This window comes from Sus scrofa, chromosome 5 (assembly GCF_000003025.6).
Source record: "Sus scrofa isolate TJ Tabasco breed Duroc chromosome 5, Sscrofa11.1, whole genome shotgun sequence".
In the NCBI taxonomy this organism is placed as follows: domain Eukaryota; kingdom Metazoa; phylum Chordata; class Mammalia; order Artiodactyla; family Suidae; genus Sus; species Sus scrofa.
In genome coordinates, this window is record NC_010447.5 from 98,693,365 (window position 1) to 98,715,090 (window position 21,726).

The 21,726-nt window shown below is 41.0% G+C and overlaps 1 protein-coding gene across 1 annotated transcript in view; it reads right to left on the bottom strand.

Moving 5' to 3' along the window:
- The window catches only part of TMTC2 (transmembrane and tetratricopeptide repeat containing 2), a 389,840-nt gene continuing 370,153 nt past the window's right edge, over positions 2,040-21,726 (bottom strand). Inside the window, 1 exon segment of the mRNA XM_021093031.1 lies at positions 2,040-4,753. Coding sequence (XP_020948690.1) covers positions 4,574-4,753 — 180 coding nt within the window. The 3' untranslated portion in view covers positions 2,040-4,573.

The window sequence follows — 21,726 nt, forward strand, 5'->3', positions numbered from 1 at the left end:
ACTGACAGAGAATTTGATTGTTGTGCTAAATTATTATTATATAACAACATGATAATATATTTCCTAATTCCTTTCTAAAAGGATTAATATTTTATTTTAAGGCAGACACCCTGTGGACATGTTCCAGTTTACAGTTAAGGAAACCAGGGCTCAAAGGTGTGAAATAACCTGTCCCTGTCCCAAAGACAGCAAGCAGCAAGCCTGTCCCCACGCAGTCCTGTGCTCACATCCTGTCACGTGAGCACACAGGCCGTGAACCTGAGTCCAGAGACGGGGTTTCTTCACCCACGGTGGTGTTTCTCTAGCTAGTCTCTCTTCCACAATCACATTTTTAACCTCTCTCCCTGCAGATGATCATGAAGAAGGAAGGAGGTTGCTACGGTCTGAATGCTTCCATGCCACCAAAACTCATGCGTTGAAAACCCATTGGCACAGGTGATGGTATTAGGAGGTGATTCGGTCATGAGGCAAGGGCCCTCATAAATGGAACGAATGCCTTGATAAAAAGAAGCTTCAGAGAGCTCTCTCACCCTTTCCACCACGTGAGGATGCCCAAGAAGTTTGCAACCCGGAGAGGGTCCTCATCCGATCACGCTGGCAGCCACGTCTTACACGTCCAGACCCTGCAACTGTACGACACCGAGTTCTGCAGCCCAAACTAAGACAATGCATGAATAACATCTTAGCAATTTTGACTGTGAGAGCCAAACAAGACTTCAGTGAATATGTAACCAAACCCAATGGCTTTCATGCGAGGAACATAAGGCCCCCAAAAGTGTTAACCAAGTTCCCAGAACCAGTTGGCGGCAGTTACACAAAAGGCTCTAGAAATGTTGGTTATTAAGAACTTTTATAATAGGAAGTGATTGCATCGTTGATTCTATTTTAAAATCAACATGTAATTTTATTTTGGATTGAGGCACTATTCTCTGAAACCAGTAAAGGCAGGGACCATGTATTTCTCTTTGGACTTGTTTTTCTAACCTGGTACGTGGTTCTCGAGCAGAAGGAAATAAAACAGACTATAAATGAAGATCACGTCCATTGCTTGCTCATGCTCAACCTGATAGTTTTCAAAATCGCTTTCTGAAAAGTTGAGAGAACTGGACACCAATGACTTTTCATTTGATATTTTCACCTTGGTAATGGCAGTTTTCACATAATATAGGTTTTCAGCGCAAAGAAAGGAAATTCATCTGCGGCTTGGTTACTCTATTACAAGGGGAAAACTGGGTTTCTGTGGATAATTGAAGAATTGTGATCATTGCAATGCATCTGTACGTACCTTTGGAATATGATTTCTCTCTTAACTTAAATATTATTTTCAATACTATACAATTTGCTTCTGACTTCATAAAACTCGATTCAGTCTAATGAAGAAATTGCTAGAACAGGTGGCTTAAGCATTGGAAATGCCACAGGCTGTAAGGAGAGAGCAAGCTGAAGTGGCAGTGTCGGGCTAACTCCGTGTGCTTGGTTTTGCGGTAGAGAAAGACACAGGCGTGCCAGGACTTCAGCCTTCTCGCTGTGTCATTTTGGGTGGTTCTCCTGCAGGGCGCAATCAGAGAGGACTTTGAATCGGCTCTCATTTCATCGGCCACATGGCCGCACACTGGCCTTTACAGTTATTTCATAGAGATTGGCGATGTAGTCCCCCTCGGGAGCACTGCTGGAATTTGAAGTCTCCTGGTCATTTGAAATTTCCATGAAGGTCTACTCCTAAAGTTCCCCAAACGTTCCTCCAACTTCTTAGAATGACTCTTGGTGCAAGTGCTTTATTTGTCTACTTCCAAAGAGTGACGAGACGAACTTCTCTTTAGCAAGAAAATCATGGATCAGAGGAGAAAGTTCCAAAGTCACGAGAAAACTTGATTAGGTCACAAGACAAACCCACCAACAAAGAGCTTTGGGACTCTATGAAGTTAATATATCTAAAATGGCTTTTGGGAAGTTCCTGGCAATCCCCAACTTTCTCCCATGTCTGTTAAAAACTCAAGACAGTGCAAGTGTTGTTGCTGTAGGAGACTTTAAAAGGCTTATGACACATTTGTTATCAATGCTTTATTGTTGAAAACAAAATCAGAATTCTCTGGCACATAAAACAATTATTTCTACAAAAGGAAAGCCTACAAATCTTGATAATTTATACAAATAACAGTTTCTCAAAAAATAAAATTTTAATTTAGTAAACTTGTCTTGTGCTCTATATTTTTAGCACTGTCTGCAATAATCCACCATAAATCCCTGAGCAGAGACTTCTTTTTTTTTTACCATGTTCTATGGAGCCCTCCCCCCAGCCCTCCCCCCCACCCCCCCCCACGTGGTCACTTACTAAGCCCAGCCCTGTCGTGAAAGGTGTCGGGGACATTTAGTTATTAATGATCCATGCATTTTATGACACAGGCCCAATTATTAATGCTACTTGGGAACTGGGTCAACATGAAGCGCTTCTGTGCAATCAGTGACTCTATCAAGAACCAAGTGTTTGAAAGGAAGAATGATAACAATAAAGACACAAGGTTAAGACTAGGAAGTCATCATAGGTCAATAACTATTTAAATAAATAAAAATGTTAAACATTGAATTCATCTCTATATCCTTATATTAAATCCCCCCACCCCCACTTTTTTTGCAACTGCCAAGGTCCTAGAAGATGAAAAATATACTCCAACCCACGTTTTTGGTTTGACCACGGGTCTGTTGCTATGAAACATTAAACACCATTCTGAAAACACAGTGATTTAGTTATACTTTAACTTGTGGCCCTTCAGTAAAATGTTTACAAAATAATACACATATTAAGAGGACCTTCTTTTAATGCCATCAACAAATCTTTCTCTATGTTGTCCTTCTCGCCCAAACACTAATGCCATAGAAAAGCTACGTTAAATTCTTTATCTCACCGTATTCAGATATGAAGCAAAACATAAAATACGAAGAAAACATAATATGATGTGTTTGCAGGTCCAGCTTCCCTTAAATGGGGATGCTGACGATATAGACAGTGTGGAAGGACAGGAGAAAAAGCTAGTTTTAAGTTGCAAAGAACTGGTAATGAATCAAGTTTTGTTATTCTGCTATGGTAGAATAATAAATAAATAAATACTTAGGGTACTGTGTAGCTACTTTCTCTAGGAAGTTGAGAGTGGACTATCATTTTTACAAAGTTAATTTTTAGTAGCAACATTTGACTGAAAGTCAAAAAAATGTTCAGTAAATGTTTCTCTCTACTTCATTTATAGTCTTCTACTGGTGAAATCATCATTGAAGTGGTTACTAATAGGTAATGAAATAAAATGCCGAATTTGCTAGTGAAAAATAGTTTTCAACGGTGAAAAGCACTTGGCAGGAGCCCTAGAACACGTGGCTAATGCTACAGTCTACTGCAGATGACGAGTCATTTTTACATCTTTTGAGAAGAACAGAGTGTGATTAAAAATAATTCCTCAAATCTTATCAGCGCTGCCATTTAGGTACCTATTAGAAAGTGACTAGTATTTCATACCAAATCAAATAGAATATCACTGGCAACCATCATTATACACTCCCTTGCAAAGACTTGATTTTTAAACCAGCAAGCAACATCTGGGAGGCACGAAAGCATCTTCCCTTTTGTCAAATGGATGCTGTTTAGTTATTGGAACTAGAATGCTTTTTTTTTTTTTTCTTAAGCTTCCTTTTGATTTACTCCCTATATAAGTATGAGCAGTAACCAGGAACAGCCATTTCAAAAGGCAATTTCAAAAGCCCAAGAATTAATACAATGGATTCTCCTAGGCATTTTTGTTTTTTTGGGGGGGGTGGAGCATGTTGGTGACATCAGAGTAAAAAATGCCTGCCTGACACACATAAGGCCTCCCCAGCCCCTCCTACAACACCAGTGAGAAACGTGGCTTGCTTTGCACCTGCTCACCCTTTTCAGCACATGAAAAGCAAAGGAATGCCCCAAAGGACCATGACAGCTGAATCATAAAACCTTATGGGCACTAGTCCAGAAACAAAGGTAGACTCTGACAGATCCTGACACACGATTAAAAAAAAAAAAAGTTCTCTAAGTTTTAGAAAATGATAGGCAGGCTGTCCCAAAGAGGGAAGACAGCAGCGTCAGGACAACCGGCGGCTTCCCAGGATCCACCCCCCTTTTCAATCACTCCCCATGAACACGTGACCTTGACAGTGCACGGTGGCTGCACAGGCACTCTGTCTTCCTCTCACAGTGTTTCAGGAACAGTACAATTTCGAAGTTACCTTTCAAAAATGAACAACATTTGCAACTGAGGCCCCCCCCCCCATTTCAGATGCTAAAAGATGCTGTTTTAAGTGCTCTGGTTTACGGTTCTATGGGTGACAATTATGTCCTATAGGAGGTTTCCAACATTCCCCTTTTTTGGTGTTAGTGGCTGTGCCAAAAGCAAAGTGGGTACTTCCAGAAGGGGCAGCAACCTCAGTGATCTCTGCCCTGGGCCGTGAAGTCCAAACTAGCTCTTGTCACAGCACCGCGGGGAAATTCTGTGCGTCCGTGAAGCCAGCTTTAGGATATGGAAGAGGACGAGGTAGGGGCTGCCCTCCCGTGTCAGGTCTTGGAGGTCTTTAAGCCTTGCTTTTCCATGATGTTCCAGAGTTTGCGGAGGTTGGACTGCGTGATGACGTCATCTGGCTTGAGCTGCAGGGCCCGCAGGTAGTTGGCCTCGGCCCTTTGGAGCCTGCCGTTGAGGTGCAGGATGGCTCCCAGATTCATCAGAGCCGCCGGATACTGGAACCAGAAGAGGGAGGAAAACAATTAAGAGGCCATTGCAAGCGTTCCTTCATGGAAGACAAACATTTTCATCCACATACGGAAATGATTCCCTTATGTCTGGAGGCATTTTGTCGGGGGGTGGGGGGCAATTTAGCCATTTATACAAAGAGATCAATATAATCGGGAAGGAAAAAGAATTTTCTAAGAGCCGCTGTGCACTTTGTGCTTTAAAGAGGGCAGGCGGTTAGAGAAAGAGTTTTTTTCCTTTAATGAGAAAGCGTAGGTTACATATGAAGACCGAGTAGCCGAGTCAGACTACTTTCTTGAGAAAAAAGCTAAAGACAACTTGAGATGGAGAAATTGAATTTTTCCCAACTCAACGTCAAGAAATAAAAAAGGAAGTGGGCAAAGGAGACAAACTTAGGTCTACACAGTTTTCGTTTTTTCTCCTTAGTGTTAGTCCATGCCATTTCTGCAAACATTACCAAACATACACGGTAAAATATTTCTGATCACGCCCACAGCATGCAGAGGTTCCTGGGCTAGGGCTGGAACCCGAGCCACGTGGTTGCCATGACAATGCCAGATCCCTAACCCACTGCACCTCAAGGTAATTCCTACCTTGTAAAATTCTACCTGTGTTTTCAGGTGAAAAACCCTGAAAAAAGTTCAAATGCAATCACTACTACAGTCTTTTCCAAATTTAACCCAAGTAGTTTAATGAGATGGAATCCTTATTTTTTAAGTCAAACAGCTTGTAAACTTCTAATGGTCAATGTTTACAATAAATACAGCAAAGTAAAATGAGATCAAAATAGATAAAATACAGTACAGAAAAATGTACCTTTTATAAGAGAGGTTTTATACTCCTGGCTTTAAAAGTAGTTAAACAATTCTCAGAATTTTCTGTTAAGGTGTGACAATTGCAATACAAAGGTATCACGTGAAAGGTAATGAAAAAAAAAAAGAGTGTAAGTTGTGTGGCACTAGTATAACACCAGGGTTTCCAGCCCAAAATTCTCAAACATTGGTTAACAACAATGAGGCTTTCCCAAAGGGAAAAACACTTTGCTCCTTATCTATGAAAAAGTGCTGTTCTGCTCTTGTCTTGTCCCTGAAACTTTTTGGCTAACAAAGAGCAGCTAATATTTTGGCAGTTACATAGATGCATATTTCAAACATCAGATAAAACTGAAGTTGTTTATGCTAAGCCTATGTTTTCATGTTACAGATGGTGTCACCCATTAATTGTCCTGGCAACTCTATAATACAGCCTAAAATAATTCAACCACTTTTATGATCTGGTGTTTTCACTATGCAAACATTTTTTCAGTTGAATTCAGATGACTCCACTCTTTACTATAAAAACGATTATTTCTAAATCAAAAACAATGCTGGGGGAGGGTTGAATAACTCTGAGTAAATCAACTGGAAAAAGATGATCAGATTTGGGTTTGAAGAGATCTGGATTGGCCTTTGTGCCCAACCACCAGCTGTGACTTCGGTGAGGTTCTCTCATCTATCTGTGTCTCAATTCTTTCATTTATGAAGTACTGAAATAGCATCGACTTTTTTGCATCTTGTAGATGAAGGGAGAAAATAAATGTAGCATAGTATATGCACATAGTAAACACTCTGCAAATGTCAAGTTCACTTTTTCTTGTCTCACTTTGCTGGAGGCCTAGCGTGTTTGTGATTTTTTTTTGTTGTTATACATACGTTATAATTTTTATTTCAGTGGCTGCATAATATGTCTCTGCATGGACACACACGTTTTCTGAAGTCCTCAACGGCTGGGCATTATTTTCCATCTTTTCCACATCTTTTCTTCTTTTCCAAAAATAATGTTGCAAATATAAGCCATTCCTGACCTTCAAAAACCTTTTGGTCAGGATGACTCCATACTTATCAAGAAAAATACAGATGGTCAGTTTCTAATTTTAAACACGAATCTAAATAAACATAGCTCTAAATTACATGTGCAGTGAACAGCTCTCCATTGGAAACCCAAAATAACACCACCTACTCCGTCTTCCTAAGAGAACTTGGTTGTCATACCACTCAGTATTATACTGAGTTTCTTGATGCTGGGACACATCTCTTCTGAATTATGTCCCCTCCCGGAGCCCAGCACGACTGTCAATAAACAGCTACTAAAGTGATGGCGAGGTGTGTTCACAGCCTGACTTACTGGAGATGCAAAGTAGATAAAATGTTCAGACTTTCTGCTGCCGTGAGTGGGAAGGGAGGAAGGAACCCGGCTGGAGATCATTCCTTTTGAACCAGAAATAGAAGCCCAGGGATGGGGCTGAGAGAAACCAGATGGCTCTGTAGGGTAGTGGTTATTTCTTGAATCGCTTTATTATCAGTGTCTGCACCGAAGTGTAATTGCAACCCAAGGGGATTATTAAAAACACTCAAGGCTGCCAGTCACGCTGCCGAGGTCCCAAAGGCCGGTCTGTACTTGGGCAAGGTGAGGGAGCCCTGAGACCTCAGTTTCTGCTGGAAATGGGATCATAACCATTCTTTCTTCAGAGGGCTGTAGATGAGATGAAATCAGGATGGAAGGAGATTGTCTTTTCCCTCTTCTGTCTCCTCATCATCGCAAACACACAAAGCAGAATCTTGTCTACGCCAAGAAGCTTAAATGACCACTGGGTCCAAAGGCTGAGGATTTGTGAACAGGTCCTGCCTATACTAGGTTTGCAGGCTTTCTTAGGTTAAACCTGGAAAAGACAGCTGTGACAACAAGTGGAGAAGTGCATACCAAGCGACAAAAATAGGTTTTGCCATTGTTACTACATTGTCGCCTGGGGTCGTTCTTTCCTGGAAAGCTTTGAGGTCACGTTTCTGCTATCAAGGGATGAAACAACAGTTCATATTATTCTAATAAGTTAAATCTGTTATCAAAATGAGTTCTGTGTGCTAATTATAATGATTTTGGGGGAACAATTCGAATTTTGCATTATCCTAATGCATGTTACTCATCAAACAAAGACAATCAAAAGTGGCCGTTAAAGTTCGTGTGGGAAAACCAATCTCTTGAAAGCTCACCTATGCTCATCAATTGTGTCCCGAGGGTAAAAATCCAAGTCAGCTAAAAATGTGTAGACTTAAGATCATTCAGTATTTTTAAATAGCTGTAGATGTCTATGTTCAGAAGAAACATTTTGGTTTAAATGTGTTTATTTTCAGTAAAAAAGCTTAAATTTTCAAAACCTAAGGATATACATTATGTAAGGCTTAAAACATCACTAGAGCTGCTTCTTTGAGTAAAAAGAAACCGATGACATTTACAAAGCAATGTGCTCAAAGGTGACATTAAGTAAAGAGCCTCATTGTCTTGGGTAACTGCTTTGATAATATTGTTATTTTGATAAAAAAACTTCATGTTAGTTGTTAAAAGTTTGTAAATGAAGTTAGATACAGATGACTTTCTTCTTATGTGGTTGTTTTCTCTCTGCAAAGACAAAAATTTTATCTTTTGTTGGTCTTTTTTGGGCCACACCTACGGCATATGGAGGTTCCCAGGCTAGGGGTCCATTCAGAGCGGCCGCCACCGCCACCCTACACCAGATCTGAGCTGCGTCTGCACCACAGCTCACGGCACCGCCAGATCCTTAACCCACTGAGCGAGGCCAGGGATCGAACCCACAACCTCATGGTTCCTAGTCGGACTTATCAACCACTGAGCCATGACGGGAACTCCAAAAGTTTTATCTTTTAAGCCTGTTCTATCTGCCCTCCACAGCTTAGTGGATGTGCACTGGGCTGAATGCCTTCAGGCTTCCAGCCTTGCTACAAAAATTGTAAGGCCTAGCATGGGCATCGCTGGGGAGCTTGACAGAACTGCAGAATTTCAGGGGCCGCCTAATGCATCAGAATCGAAATTTTAACAAGATCGCCCCGGGTGCTCTGCATGCTTATTAATATTTGAGAAGCACTGTTCTGGAAGTCATTTCCAGGTTCTAGATTATCTAATTCACAGTCTTTGAGATGGAGTTTCCTACAGAACAAGGATCAAATTCCTGAGAGGATGAAGATCCTATAGAACACAGTATGTCAGGCCACACGTCTGTCCTTCCAGAAAGGAGAATTCTTCTCTTGGCAATGCAATTACTGAAGGCAGTCAGTGTGCAAAAGAAACTTTATTCACAGAAGCAGTAAATGACTAAATACTGTTCGAGAGAAAGGGAGGAAATGAAAAGCCTTTTCATCACCAAACTGGAGCGCATAAGCTTTCTAAACAGACCTGAAGACTACCTCACCATGGAACTGAAATGCAAGACAACCAGGTAACTGGCTGCTTGGTTACATCCTGATGCGATGGCCTCTGCCCGCTGTGACTCATGTGTGGGGAACAAGAACCCAGCCACAGCTGCCGAGGTCTTGCCTCACACACATCCTTTTTCTATTAAAGACAGCCGAGGAAATTTTCAGCATATTAACAAAGGCAGCCAAGCAGCTTGCAACCATGTAACACGGGGCTTGCGGCGCCTCGCCCGTAAAGGACACTGCCTCCGACTTCACAGACTAGAAAAAAAGGAGAACCAGACCGTCCTTGTTTCCCTGAAGAATCAGAGGCGCTACATCAAAGGGGCTGACTAGCAGCTACACCAAGGCAACAAATGACGTCTTTTCCAAGTCTCTGCGGAATGAGGCCTTTCTTGTTACTTTGCTGTGGTCTTTGGTTTATGTCTCCAACATTGGGAGGAAATAAGCAAAATTAAAGCAATGGATGTGTACTGGGGTGGGGTAGAGCAAAGGCAAGATTATGAAGGTCTGATTCTAATCCACTGCTCTTGAGGCTCCCAGGGAATCCAGCTGGATTTAGGGCAGCCTGATCACACAGGATCAGAAAACAAAACTATCTCCCCAGCCTTTGCCTCTTACTTAGTCTTGCAAGGAGATCTATGGTGGAAGAGCAGTGAGAAATAAAGGGATTTAGGACTGGGAATTCATGTGTCTACCAGGAACAGGACTAAAACACAGACCTTTGGCAGAGGACTTGGGTGAGGTCCAGAAAAAGGAAACTAAGGATTTGCTGGGAATGCTCTGGCAGTGAAAACCCACACAGTAACTGGCCTCCCTGTGCCCCATTGGTCCTGCGGTCCCCCCCCCTTTTATGATGCAAAGTGCTGCCGAAATTATCCATACGGTTATACAGGTACTGTTGTGAGAACTAAATAACTTAAGGAGTTCCCTGGTGGCTCAGTGGGTTAAGGATCCGGAATTATTGCTGTGGCTCGGGTCGCTGCTGTTCAATCCCTGGCCCAGGAGCTTCCACATGTCACCAATAAATGAGTAAATAAATCAATCAATAAATACTAAAAGAACTAAATAACTTTTAAGAAAGAATGTTACCCTGACCCATCCATTATTCAATTAACACGCTATTTCAGGACAGCCACCTTTAACGTCCCCTAAATGAGTTTTCACGGTCTAAAGTTTCTAATGGATTCTCACTTTTTTTCAAGGGGCTACCCAATAACGTAATGAAGGCTGCCCTTCAACTGAAATTGCTTACCCAATGTAATCTACGGGAGCCGTAACTGTGCCATGACGGTTAAAGATGAGTGGCAGATAGCTTTAAGAAACACCCTCATAAAAAAGAGTACGTATGCATAAACTGAGAGCTCTTTATACTTATGGTGCCTGGCACACGGCAACTATTTGGTCAACAATTACTGAATTAAAGATTGTAAGACTATCAGGCTCACGGGAAAAAGTGTAACACAGATTGAGACAAAATTAGGCAACGTGTCGCACTCAGTTCCAGTGGCACGTCTTCTGTTGTCCCACTGGCTGCTTCAAGGTTCAAGGCCAGGCTAGAAATCTAAATACATTACCCTTGATTCCTTGCCTTCCTTCACACACACACACACACACACACACACACACACACACACACACACACACACACTCATTCAATTGTTTAGTCTTGGCAACTTCACCCCCGCATCTCCCTTAAATCTCTCTTTTGATTATACTGTTCTTTTCTCCCAACTTGGTTTAACCCACAATCAATTTTCTGAGATTATTCAAATAAAATTATTTTGACAAAAAAGAATAATAAATGAACGGATAGCCAAAAAGATTGATGGGCGATATACTAAATGAATGAACACACAAGAAAAGCCTTATGCAGGGTTTTCTCTTTATTGTAAATGTCTTAGGAATACAAAGATTCAGAGAATGTAACAAAAACTGTATGCCTGCCTAACAAATAAGACTTTGTCAAGATAACTGAAGCCCCCAAGTATCGCTCACTGTCCCGTTCCTGAACTCAGCCCCTTTCTCTCAAGAAAATCACTATCTTAAAGTTGGGATTTATTATTCCAATGCTTGTTTTACGCCTTTATTTTCTGGGTACCCACAGCACATGTATGATCTTATACATGCATAAGTTTTAATATTACAAATTTGTTATGATCCATCATAGGACACCACTCACCTGGACCCTAAAAGTTTTGCTCATCGTTTTGTTTTTCAGATTCATCTTTACTGAGGATTTAGTTCTTTCACATGAATTCCATTGAATGACCACCCATTTTTTGAAGGATGGGCATATAACTCTTTAAAAGAGGTTGCCATTAATATTCTTGTGAATAGCTCCACATATACTTATGGGAGAGCTTCCAAGAGTGGAATTGCCGGACGCAGGGGATTTTCAACTTTGCCAGATGTTATCAAATTGCTCTTCAGTGAGGTTGTATCAACACGCATCAGCATCCACATGTAACTGAGGTCAATCTATTTCCTATCCTTAATAACACTCAGTATTGTCTGGCTTCTTAAGTTTTACACATTGAAAGCTGTAAAAGAGAATCTTATTCTGTGCTTCATTTTTTTTTTCTCCTGATTACTAGAGAGGCTGATAATCTTTTGAGTTGACTGCTTTTTGCATTTCCTCTTCAGTGGTCTACCTGTTCGTGAGCATTTGGACGGAATACGCTGTGCAAGGGATGTCAACCACAAAGTGACATTTGAAAGGTCCTTACTTAGAGCTCCCACTTGAAACCTGCTCATAAATAGCACGGTCTGGCCCGGATCGTTCCTGCTCAAAGTCACTTTCTCAAAACGAACAACCAGGGAAGTACTGTTTCTGAAGTGAAAAATCTGTTCCACTCAAAATGGGAAATTCTTGATATGGATTCCCTTTCACTGCAGTGAGAGAGGGATGACAGAAATCTGGACAGCGAGGGGGCAGCAGGAACCACGGAAACGTGTCACAGTAGGTGTGGGGCTCCTGGCCCATGATCTGTGGGAGACGGTGGCCGCTCCTAGCTGGCGAACGTGCGGAAGAGACTGTTGGTTATGGCCTGCATCTCTCTCTCTACCCAGACTCCTTGCTCTCTGGCTGCGTCTTAGTTCCTTTTCTCAGGGGCAACAAGAACATTTAAAGGGAGCAATACGTTTCCTGCTCTTGCTCTCTTTCCCACCTCTCATTTCGACTGGCACTGCCTGGCTCAGCATCCCATCCCATTCCTAAATTCCATTGGCCTCCCCTGGGCACCACCTTCCGTGCCCTCGTTGTGTCGACTGTCTTTCTTAAACACACTGGGGTTCTGGAGGGTCAGTCTGTGCCTTCAGCAAAGCACGCAGACTCTTCAGCCCTGTGCTATGAAGCCCTTTACAACTTAGCACCCACGTGAGCCCTCTATTTCCATTCTGCATGAGCCACGTGCTATTCTGAGCATCCATTCCTTACAAACGGCTCCTCTGACAAAGCTCTTCTTCAACTCTCTTTTTGACAAACTTCTGCTCATTTCAAAAATGAACTTAACAATCGCTTATTCATAGCTGACTTGACTATGTTCCCGTGGGGACGGTCTACATACATGAATTGCAATCCTTACCGCTATGGATTATATCTACTTGTTGTGTCTGTCTTCTGTGCTGGAGGCTAAGACAGTGAATTTATTTCAACTGTTTATATAGTGCCAGTGCTAGGCTCTGGGATATGAAAGACACTCTCAGGGAATGCTTTCTGAAAGAAGAAAAATTGGTATGGCTTAGCAGAAAGAGGTGACCTAGGAGAGAGAATTCTAGCCCAATCTCAATGTAATTTAATAAACATTTATTAAGCACTTACTATATGTCATGGTGGCTGCCAGATACTCTATATGAGCGGTGAAAAAGGGCTCTACGTATATATATATAGAGAGAGAGTCTATATCTCGCTTTAGCTGGCTTTAATTACATTCCTGGCATTTATCACAAACTATTAGGAGGGGTACATTCTATGACATCATTTATGCTCCTGAAACTTCTGAGGTAGGTGAAGGTGATATCTGTGCACTGCTTGAAGAACTACAGGGTATTGCAAAGAAGAAGGCTTTACCAGCCTCAAGGAGTTTATAGTCCAACGCATGGATACAAACTCTTCTTCACCAAAAACCAATCAGACGTGTCTACAAGGGAGATGTGAAGACTGAGCTATGGAGTAAAAGGAGATTACTTTCTTATGGCTGTGAGGCTACTGCGAAAGAGGAATTATCAGGTGGCTTCAAGTTTTTTATTCTTCCCAAATGAGAATGATACATAAACTTTTGAAATTAATGGTTCACATCAAAATCAGTTTGTTACTTTTTAAAAGTGCGTTAAGCAAACTGCTGAGAGCAGAGCCAGCAGTGGAGAGAAGCCCCCCCCCCCCCAGAGCAGGGTCTGCATTTCAATTAGTGTGGAGATTCATATGTCAGTAGTGACAGCTGTGACATTAACCCTTCTGAGACCAAACCAAAACGGGAAAAAAAAAAAAAAAGTTATTAAGGAGTGAAATAGTGAGGCACAAGCTAAAAGATCTTCCACAAAAGTTAGTGGTAAACCCCACCTCCCAACAAGCAATGCAAATGCTCTCAATTCAGAGCGAGTATTTCTTTGCAGTCATATTTTGACTACAGTCATATTTTGAATAAAGCATCTCTGCAAAAAGATTTACTCAACTGTACATCCAGCAAGGAAAACAACACAGGAAATCTAGCAGTGGCAAGGCGGATTCTGACAGATAATAGAAATGATTCATTCTGATTCTCACTTTCAACACAGTATTTGTGTTTTTGAAATAGCTTTGAATAAAACAAAACAGATATAGGTGACAAGCAAGACATACCGCTATATTAAGGGAATAGTTTCAATTTGTCAGTGACACATTTTCTCCCGAGCGCTCAGCCCTTCTCGCCGACATCTGTCCCATCCCAGTGGGTGTTCTAAGAATGTTCATTTAACTTCCATGATGGGTGTGACTGCCCCAATGGGGAGGCCTATTTATTTCTCCGGCCATCCAAAGGCCAACAGCTGCGGTCGGGGGCGTAGCAAACAGTGACTGCAACACCGTCCTTTGCAAGATGGGGAGCTTTCTAACAGACTTTTAAGCGCAGGTCCTCAATTAAAAATAGGACCTCAGAAATTCTTTTTCTGCATAATTATACACTGATGATCTTACGTCCAAGATAGGTTGTCCCTGTGTCCTTCCTTTCACAGGAAGTCTCTCACATGATTCAAATGGAAAACCTGGGTCCCAGGCCACCTAAGGTTCCCTTATAGCTTTTATAAAAGGCAATCAATACTCTGTTTATCTGGATTTGCCAGAAGCATGCAAACAGTTGAAGGAAACCCAAGTATAAGTTTGCACCCATGCGAGGAAATGAACGATGACTTAAAGTGCACACGGATGAGAAAAAGGCAAATACGAAGAATGTGCTGAAGGGTGAAAACACTGAAAGAAAGACGTTGGGGGAAAGCTCTGCACACCAGGCAAACTCTGTCGCTTCCAAACACGAGCGCCGTCTTCCCTTCCCGAAGAGCTGCTACAGAAGCCCATGGAATCTTCGTCCCCTTTTCTTTGAACCAAACTCCTTGCCTGTTTCTAGTCATTCACTCTGCACTTTATTCCTTTCTTTTTAGCAGCAAGGGGAGGGAGGACCACAGGGAATGCCTTCTCAGTCCTTGTCACACTACACAGAAGGGTCTCCAGCTGTACAGGCCACATCCAAATGCTCATGTGTGAAGCATGAGCTTGAATACATCTAATACAATGACTGCTCATTCCAAGGAGTGGAAACACGTCCCTGGAATACTCATGGTGTTATTAAAATGCATTTGCAGAGGTATGTTGGAAGCTGAGATTTGCACTTACAATAGTTAAGAGCTCACCCCTCATGGAAGATAGAAGCAGACAGCTAAATCTTTTTTTTTTTTTTTTGCTATGCAAATTGATCTGATTAAAAAAAAAAAAATACAGGAGCTCCTGTTGTGTTTCGATGGAAACAAATCTGACTAGCATCCACGAGAATGCAGGTTTGATCCCTGGCCTCACTCAGTGGGTTAAGGATCTAGCATTGCCGTGAGCTGTGGTCACAGACGCAGCTCAGATCTGGCATTACTGTGCCTACAGCTCTAATTCGACCCCTAGCCTGGGAACCTCCATATGCCATTGGTATGGCCCTAAAAAGGCAAAAAACAAAAGCAAAACAAAACAGGAAAAGGTATGGACCTACCACACTGATAGAATCAAAATTATACTGGAAGAAAGACTTGACAGATGCCATGACAATCAGATTTAGAAAATTACTTTTGACTTATGTATACCACTTATCTAAGTGACTTCTACTTTTTTTTTTTTTTGGTTAATAAATTACTTTGATCTGGGGGAAGTCAACTGAGAGATCCTAGTTTGCACATTGTGGAAATGACAGATTTGTTCCTGAATAGGACTAATTGAAATGTTTTTTATTATGGAAATGAGCATGTCGGGACCTCAACACAGTGGATTAAAGTGAAATTTAGCTTAGGCCCTCACTCTAAAGATGTGTGAGACTTTTTCCCTCTCGCGAAACAGATGGGGATCCCGGAGTGAACAAGCAGGATTAATGCAAGGGCGACAGTGTCATTCGGAACAACCACATTTCAACAAGACATGAGGAGCCAGCAACTGTCCACTCGCAGAAGGGACAGGAAAAAATACATTTCCCTAGGAGAATTCGCCACAGGCTTCATGCACACAGCAAGTGGAAAGTTTTGCAGATGCTGAGTTAGGATGACCAGATCAAACGTAACAAGCAGGAGCAAAGCAATTCCTCCAGAAAGTATAAATCTTTCCAGGGTCTAAAAATAAAATGTAAACACACCGTCTGCTGCATGGCATTCTATTTGCACTTTCACAAGGCCAAGACTTTGTTGATACATGCTTGGAAAAATAATGATGCAAGGTCTTCACACATCATTTAAGAAAATATTCCATCGGGACACACCAATCAAGGTGAAGCCAGGCTGTACTCCAAGCCATTACACTTGCCAAAGTGTCCCACCTGCTGAAAATGTAAAAATAAACAAAGCTTGTGTGTATCTACACTCAGGGCAAATCAGGGGAGGCTGAGAGGCAGAACTTGTGCTACTCACATAGTCTAAGCTCACATCTCACCCTCAAGATCTCTATATTCAATCACAGACTCTGCCTTTATTTCTGAAATGGTCACATCTGAAATCATCACATTCAGACTGCACCTCCTAACTTAAAGCCTATTCAGTCAGCACATGATAGCAATGTATCGAAGACTGGCTTGGGAACATTTTCTTGCGTGACAGCTTCCAAAATTGTCAGATTTTGTATTGCTTGACCTACTCTGCCAATGTCTTATCGCTTCTCGGAGCAACTGCGTTTTTGAAAATACTGCACACTTACTTTCTTACCTCCTTTCCTTGGTTTATCCTGTTAATATAAAGCAAGCAAGTAACTAAGCAATTAATAAGTCAGCAACAAAGCAATCACCATGAAAGATGCTCAGCATCACTAGTTATTAGAGAAATGCAAATCAAAACTACAGTGAGGTATCACTTCACACTGGGCAGAAAGGCCATCATCAAAAAGTGTACAAACAATAGATGCTGGAGAGCGTGTAGAGAAAAGGGACCCCTCCTCCACTGTTGATGGGAATGTAAGCTGGTGCAACTACATGGAAAACAGTCTGGAGGCTCCTTTAAAAACTAAATATAGAGCTACCATATGATCCAGCAATCCCACTCCTGGGTATGTAACCAGACAAAATCATAACTGGAAAAGATACATGCACCTCAATGTTCACTGCAGCACTATTTACAAAAGCCAAGACATGGAAGCATCCTAAATGTCCATCAGGAGAGGAATGGATAAAGAAGATGTGGTCTGTCTGTCTGTCTGTCTGTCTATCTGAGACTATTACTCAGCCATAAAACAAGAACAAAATAATGCCATCTGCAGCAACATGGATAGAGCTAAAGATTATCACACTAAGTGGAGAAAGTAGACAAATATCATATGCCATCACTTATATGTGGAATCTAATTTTTAAAATACTATCAATGAACTTATTTATAAAACAGAAATAGACTCACAGATTTTGAAATCAAGCTTATGGTTACCAAATGGGAAATAGGGGGTGGGAGGGGCGGGGTAGAGGGCGAGTTGGGATTGACACACACACACTGCTGTGTGTGGAACAGATGGCAGGGATCTACTGCAGGGCTCAGGGACGTCTGCTCACTGTTCTGCGATAACCTGTATGGAGAAACAATCACGTGTGTGTGTGTGTGTGTGTGTGTGTGTGTGTGTGTGTGGTGATGCACTTTGCTGTGTATCTGAAATGAACACAATGTTGTAAATCAACTATACGCCAAGACAATTTTTAAAACATAAAGCAATCGCATAACCCAAGAGTCCAAGCACCTGCTAATCCCAAATGTATTTACTGAATTCTTATTCACCCATACTCAGATAGGAGTGGAAAAGAAAGGTAGAACAAAATCGATTATTCATTCCAGTGGTTAATTCTCATATGCCAACTTTGATTTATTTTAGACTCATCATCAATACTGAGTTAGGAAACCATAATGATTATGTGATATATGTCAAATATGTTTACCAAATCACAAAGTAATATTCATTTACCTACTCAAAGAACAAATTTTGTATTGATAATGCAACAACCTTGAGTAGTGATTTAATGTTTGACTACAGAAAAAACTTGGCTACATATCACCTCTACCTATGTATCTGAACAAGCAAAACAAAAAAAAAACTTTTCTAGAAGTGCAAGAAAGGAGCATCTTCTCAACTCTTTCATGCAAGAAATTAGAGGCAAGATTCTTTCCTGCTATTACATACTAGCTATTCTTAAAACAAAGTATCTTATGAATACTTCACTATCTAATTAAATTAAAGGCCATTTGTCTCATAAATGCTTAATGTCCATTACATATAATAACTAAATCTAATTTCAGTATCTTGGAATGGCCCATAGAAATTAAGCTATGATCTAATGCCTATAATTTAACACTTTTATTTACTGCGGTCAAAACAGAAGTTTAAGAACTTTGGTAACTTCTTCGTTTCAGTCAAGAGAAGTAGAAATTAAGTGGTAATGATAAAAGGCAATATTCTTGGAAAATTAAGTCCTGGAAGCTCAGTGGCTATGTGAAAAGACAGCCTCCAGCAGAGAAGCAGGAAGGCAAGTGGCACATCTGTACATCTATTTAATTCCAGAACCTAGAGAACCATAGGAGGTCAGGAAGCATGGTCATCTCAAGAACAGTGCATCGAAGTACCTCTCACCAAATAAATGGGGTTTAGGGAATATAAAAAGAAAATCTGTAATGATAAAGTAATAATTAAAATTTCAAAAAGAAAGTCACGGAAGGCGATGTTAGTAAGCTGTGAAAAGTTAAAGTATCTCTCCTGTATTTCTATCGTTATCATTTCTAAAATAAATTTGAGTTCTTCAGAGATCTCACCCATTATAGCCAATCTTCTTCACTTTCTTTTTTTTTTTTTTTGGCTGCACCTGTAGCATGCAGAAGTTCCCAGAACTGGGATCAGACCTTCACGATAGCAATAACCTGAACAACACTGGATTCTTAAACCATTGAGCCACCAGGGAACTCCTCTTTACTTTCTTTTTAAATGTAATTTGTTCATCGACTTATTCGTTCATTTGATTAGTGACAAGCCATGTTGGGGGTTGAACAGCATACAAAACAGCAATCCCAGGCCTCATGGAATTTATATTCTACGTGCAAGACATACACGCAAAATAAGTAAAATACATGGCATATTATATAGTGAAATAATAATCTGACTTATGCTTTGAATGTTGGATTGGAAGGAGACTAAGGAAGGAGTCAAGTTCAGTGTTTTGGGTCAGTGGTGACGTTGATCTTGTCTTTGACAAGGACAGCTGCAGCAGAAGTTGGCTTATGCAACCTGAAAATGAAATGACGTAATAAAGCAATGGGAAGGACCATGTGAGAAGAAGGTATGGGAAGAAGACTGGGAGCTCCGTTCTGGACTGGTAGTTTGAGGGGTCCCTGCATGTGGAGGTCCTAAGTAGACATTAGGCAGATTAGTCTGGAGTCCAAAGAGGAGATGCCAGCCTGAGCTACAAGTGTAGGAGTCGTCCGTGGATCGGGGCCATTGAAAGCCATGAGAGAAGACGGAGTCTCCCACAGAGTGAGTATGCAAAGAATGAAGAAATTCAACAAAAGAGACGCATTTCAAGGTTAAGAGACTGGGCGGTGGGGAAGGAACCAGCCAAGGGGATGACAGATACGAGGGACCAGAGTTAGGAGGGAGCAGAGGGGGTGTGTGCTGGTAATCAAGCGAAGAAAGTGTTTCCCGGAGGAATGAGTAATGACCTGGGTCAAATGTGACTAAGGGGACAAGTAAATAGAACCAAGAACAAATGGATTTAATGATGTTGTATATTGTTCCAGTAACTTTGACAAGAGCAGTTTTGGTGACATCACTGGGGAAAGAGCTTGTTTGGAGTGGGTCCAAATGAAAGTGGGAAGTTTTGCTGCAAAGGGAAGGAGGGACATGCAGTGGTAGTTAGAGGAAGAAAAGGGCTTCAGAGGCTTTTTGTTTTTCACTGGGGAGACATAACATCGTGTTTAAATGCTGATGGGAAAAATCTGGTACATGGCACAGGCTCATTAGCAGGAAGGCAGGGCTGCTATTGGACTTGAAGCAAGAAGAACCCTACTTCCACAGGTGACTCAAGCCATAGATTCTATCTTCTCCCAGGAGAGAGAATTTCTGTGCCCTTCTGTACGGACCACAGTTGAAGTCTTTGTGATGATAAAAGTCATGGCATGTCAACAGTTTTAAGATCTGGCTTTAAAATCTGAAGGTGGCATATTAATGAAGAGTTGCAGTGACGGAGCCTGCGTCTTGTGTAGAAGAGAATTCTAAGTCATGGGAGGAGTTAAAAGGAAAGTGGATCTTGCTTTCAAAATGTTTTCAAACTCAAGGGAAGGGAGGACATGGCAAACACAGATAAGCAACAGAAACAAATAAAAGCGTACAGACAGCTAATGAAACACTTTGACATCCTTCTGGAATCCACTCTTGGCAGTGCTCCACTTTGTTTAGCTTACCATTGAGAACCACTACGCTACCCACAATTTATTTATCAGAAGGATGTAGTGCTTTTCCTATCAAGAACACGGACTGATTTGCATTGTGACATGACCCTTTCTCTATATTTCAGTTTGGTATCACGTTGTCAACAGAGCAGTTCCACTTCTTGCCAAGATGAAGCCTCAATTCAGCCCTACAAAAAGCGAAGAAAGGAATTTGCTTTCCTTCAACTACTATCTCCCTTCATCATTAAGCAGAAAATTAAGACTAGTGACCAAATACATTTTGTTCCTTGTTTCACTTATAGCAAGAGTAAAATACGGCATACTTTCCATGTTACCAGGATTGATGTTCACAGGATGGATGAAGGACTTAGGTACCTACTTTTCTTCCTGTCTCTCCAAAATCAAGCTTGGGTGTAGACTCACTTATAGGAATATCTGTAACCTCAAGGGCTGCAAATGGCAAAGGTCCACCCAGTTGCAAGGAGCTAATGTCAATATGTAAGCTACTCACATACACATTTTACGGTAACTGCAGTATTTTGAGTTATCTTTATAATATGAATTTGACACCTACTTTCTACACACAATTTCCCTAATGAAAATAGAATTAGCCCACTGTTAACCTTAAACATGACAAATCATTTTCATTTCCAGTGCAATTATTTGTTCAACAGGCATTGTTTACAAAGCCCCTAGATCTTTTCTAATCTTAGTGTCTTCATGTGTCTGAAAGTCTGTCTTCCATTATTTATATTATAGGGGCCATGCCTACACTTACATGATCTCACTCGTTCCGTGCGGTTGACCAGAGAGATCTGGATCCTAAGAATTAAGTTGTTCAAAGTAACACAGGTAGTAATCAATACTGCTGGTCCCAAACTCAATTCTCTCTAATTTATTTCCACTTCTCTATCCACTCTACTATCCCAGCTTATTATGATGGTGATACAGTGACTGTTTTCATTTTGGTAAACATTGGCAGTGATTCACAATGCTTGTCACAACCATTTGGATAGACTGTGTTGGCATTATCTATAACTATAATTTAAAGGCATAAGGCTAACTGGAAGGTGGAAAAAATGAGTGACAGACATATGGACAGATGTTGAGAATCTATGTGCACCAACTTTAATTTTCTGTGATTTTTATGAAACACATTCAAAAGTATTTGGGGGTCAATGAAATTATTCTTAATTTAGTCTTTATTCATTGGTTAATGTACTCTTAGAACTGAAAATAAATCATTATCTATTTGATTTATAGATAAATTTTGTGAAGAAACACAAAATTTATATTTTTATAATTGACCTACTGCTCACAAACAGTAGGGTTATTTAAAGTTATAATGCTTATTTAAGGAGTTCCTGTTGTGGCTCAGTGGAAATGAATCTGACTAGTATCCATGAGGACACAGGTTTGATCCCTGGCCTTACTCAGTGGGTTAAGGATCCAGCATTGCTGTGAGCTGTGTGTAGGCCCCTAGCCTGGGAACATGCCACGGGTGTGGCCCTAAAAGACACACACACCAAAAAGTTATTATGCTTATTTAAAAGCAAAACACTGATGCATAAGAGTATTTAATCACACCAAAT